General features: G+C 56.4%; 2 protein-coding genes across 2 annotated transcripts; one reads left to right on the top strand and one right to left on the bottom strand.

The window, feature by feature from the left end:
• On the top strand, positions 1-495 carry CSUI_004870 (uncharacterized protein; the record flags this gene model as incomplete). Its single annotated transcript, XM_068065051.1, has 1 exon — positions 1-495. A coding segment is annotated over exon 1 (306 nt), but the record flags the coding sequence as incomplete, so codon positions are not given.
• A 631-nt stretch (positions 496-1,126) lies between these two features.
• Positions 1,127-1,907, bottom strand: CSUI_004869 (uncharacterized protein; the record flags this gene model as incomplete). Its single annotated transcript, XM_068065050.1, has 1 exon — positions 1,127-1,907. A coding segment is annotated over one exon (762 nt), but the record flags the coding sequence as incomplete, so codon positions are not given.

The raw sequence follows: 1,907 nt of genomic DNA, 5'->3' as shown, positions 1-1,907 counted from the left end.
CAGAACTAGGGCACACGCGTGTGTACGACGGGAAGCGTTTGCACCACATTGCTTCACCCGGCTGCTTTTCTCCGGTGCAGGCTCAACGGGTTTCCTTGCCAACCAGCTTTTTCAAGAACTATAGTACAGTCACGTGTGAAAAACTCCCTAGGGTCTCTCTGCATGGCATCCAGTGGCCAATGACAGTCAATGCCTTTCCGCGGGAGCTCAAGCAGGGCCTGCAGTAGACATGTCGATAAAAATTTCGAAGACCCTCTCAAAGTTTCGGCAACAGTGTGTAACCCGCGAAAACAGGCACTGTGGCGGCTAGTCCCGATGCTGCAGTACTCCACTGCTATGCCGGGCGCCCGTCGGACTGCCTTCAGACTCTCCAGCACTGGACACTGCTGTAGTGCGCGAGTGCCCTCGCTCCAAGAAATCTACTCTGTCGTACTTGGCGGTCTTGGACTAGAAGAGACGCACAGACTGGGTTCCCAAAAGCTGAAGTGTAGCCCTGACGCTGACTCGCAGCACGCCGTGCTCGCCAAACGCGCGTCCCGACGTTTGTAGAAGTGTAGCCTCATTTTCTCGGAAGGCATATCTGGCCTGTACCAGCCAGCGCACCCCACATGCTGCTCCCCTGCTTATGCACCACACAGTGAACACAAATTTCTTCCCGGCTTCCAGCATCGCGAATATAGGCGAGCTCACGCTTCCCGACCGGTCAACCTAGTGACTAGCGAGGTGGTTTCGCTGGCATCCACTTCACTAAGAACTGGCAGAACGAGAAAGTTTGAAGCCGGCGATTAGTTACCTCTAGTGTACAACTGAAGTGCGGATCCTTCCACGGACTACTGATACAGGGTCACTAGGGTAGCCCGAGCGATGCAAAAGAACTGCGTGTGCAGCGGGCAATGCCAGGGCAAGGGAGCCACACCCTCAAACTCCTAATGAAATCGAAAAGAGGAGGCCTTCCCTCCAAGAGCTCGGCAAAAGCGAGGTCTTCTGCGCCTCCGCGGCGCTCCTGGTGTAGCCCTGCAGTAGCGTGTAGCTCGTAGCAAATTTGGCCGCAGACTGTTGGTTCGTGCGCCCCCTCGTACATGGGTGCCACGGACAAACTACTCTGATTTCCGAAGACAAACGCATGCCGCCCGACCAGGCACGGTTACAGAAAATCATACAGAAAAAGGTCGCTACAAAACCACATCTGCGAAGAGCCTCCCGGCGAGATTCCAAGCTCTAGAATGCAGCTGTTCTCGTTCCGACGCTCCGCGGCTCTCTTATTGTCAGTCGATGACCCACTACATCGACACATGAAAGTTGGCGTTCTCCAGTCCGGTACACGTAGTCCCTTTTCCTTGTTGTTACCTGCCTTGTCAGTCAGCCGCCCTCGAGGCGTGTCAGCCTCCGAGTTTCGATAGTCTTGCTGTTTGCGTAGAAGCCCCCTCGTGAAGTCCGTCGTCCTACACTCCAAAACTCTCTCTGTCGGGTGCTCTGTTTCCTCCTGGTCGACTTGCAGTCTCTGCACTGTGGTTCTTTCCTGCCCCCCCTTTCCCTCTCTGTCCTTTTGCCCGGAGCTCTCCGGGGTCGTAGTAGATACCCGCGCTCCGGCACGCTCCCTTTGCAGCCATTCTGTGATGGATCCATCCCGGCAGCATTCTCGCTTCGAAAGCGGCACCCTGCTTCCAGGCGGAGGTGAAACTACTCTAGGTGGCAAGCAGCTAACACCCCCGGCCGCTAGTGTCACTTCAGCATCACGGCGTGGCCCTGCGCGATTTCTCACGTGCTCGTTGCAGTGCTGGGCATGGCGACAGTGGGGTGACGACGTAACATCTCTTTGCCGAGTCGACCTCCGTGCCACCACTGGAGCCTCTGCTAAGCGACGTCTAGAGGGCTCGCTTACAGTCCGCTGATTCTTCAGGCGCCCC

Source organism: Cystoisospora suis, assembly GCF_002600585.1.
Source record: "Cystoisospora suis strain Wien I chromosome Unknown contig_2332, whole genome shotgun sequence".
Taxonomy (NCBI): Eukaryota; Apicomplexa; class Conoidasida; order Eucoccidiorida; family Sarcocystidae; genus Cystoisospora; species Cystoisospora suis.
The sequence above is the reverse complement of the archived record's forward strand: the minus strand, read 5'-3'. Positions and strand labels throughout refer to the sequence as shown.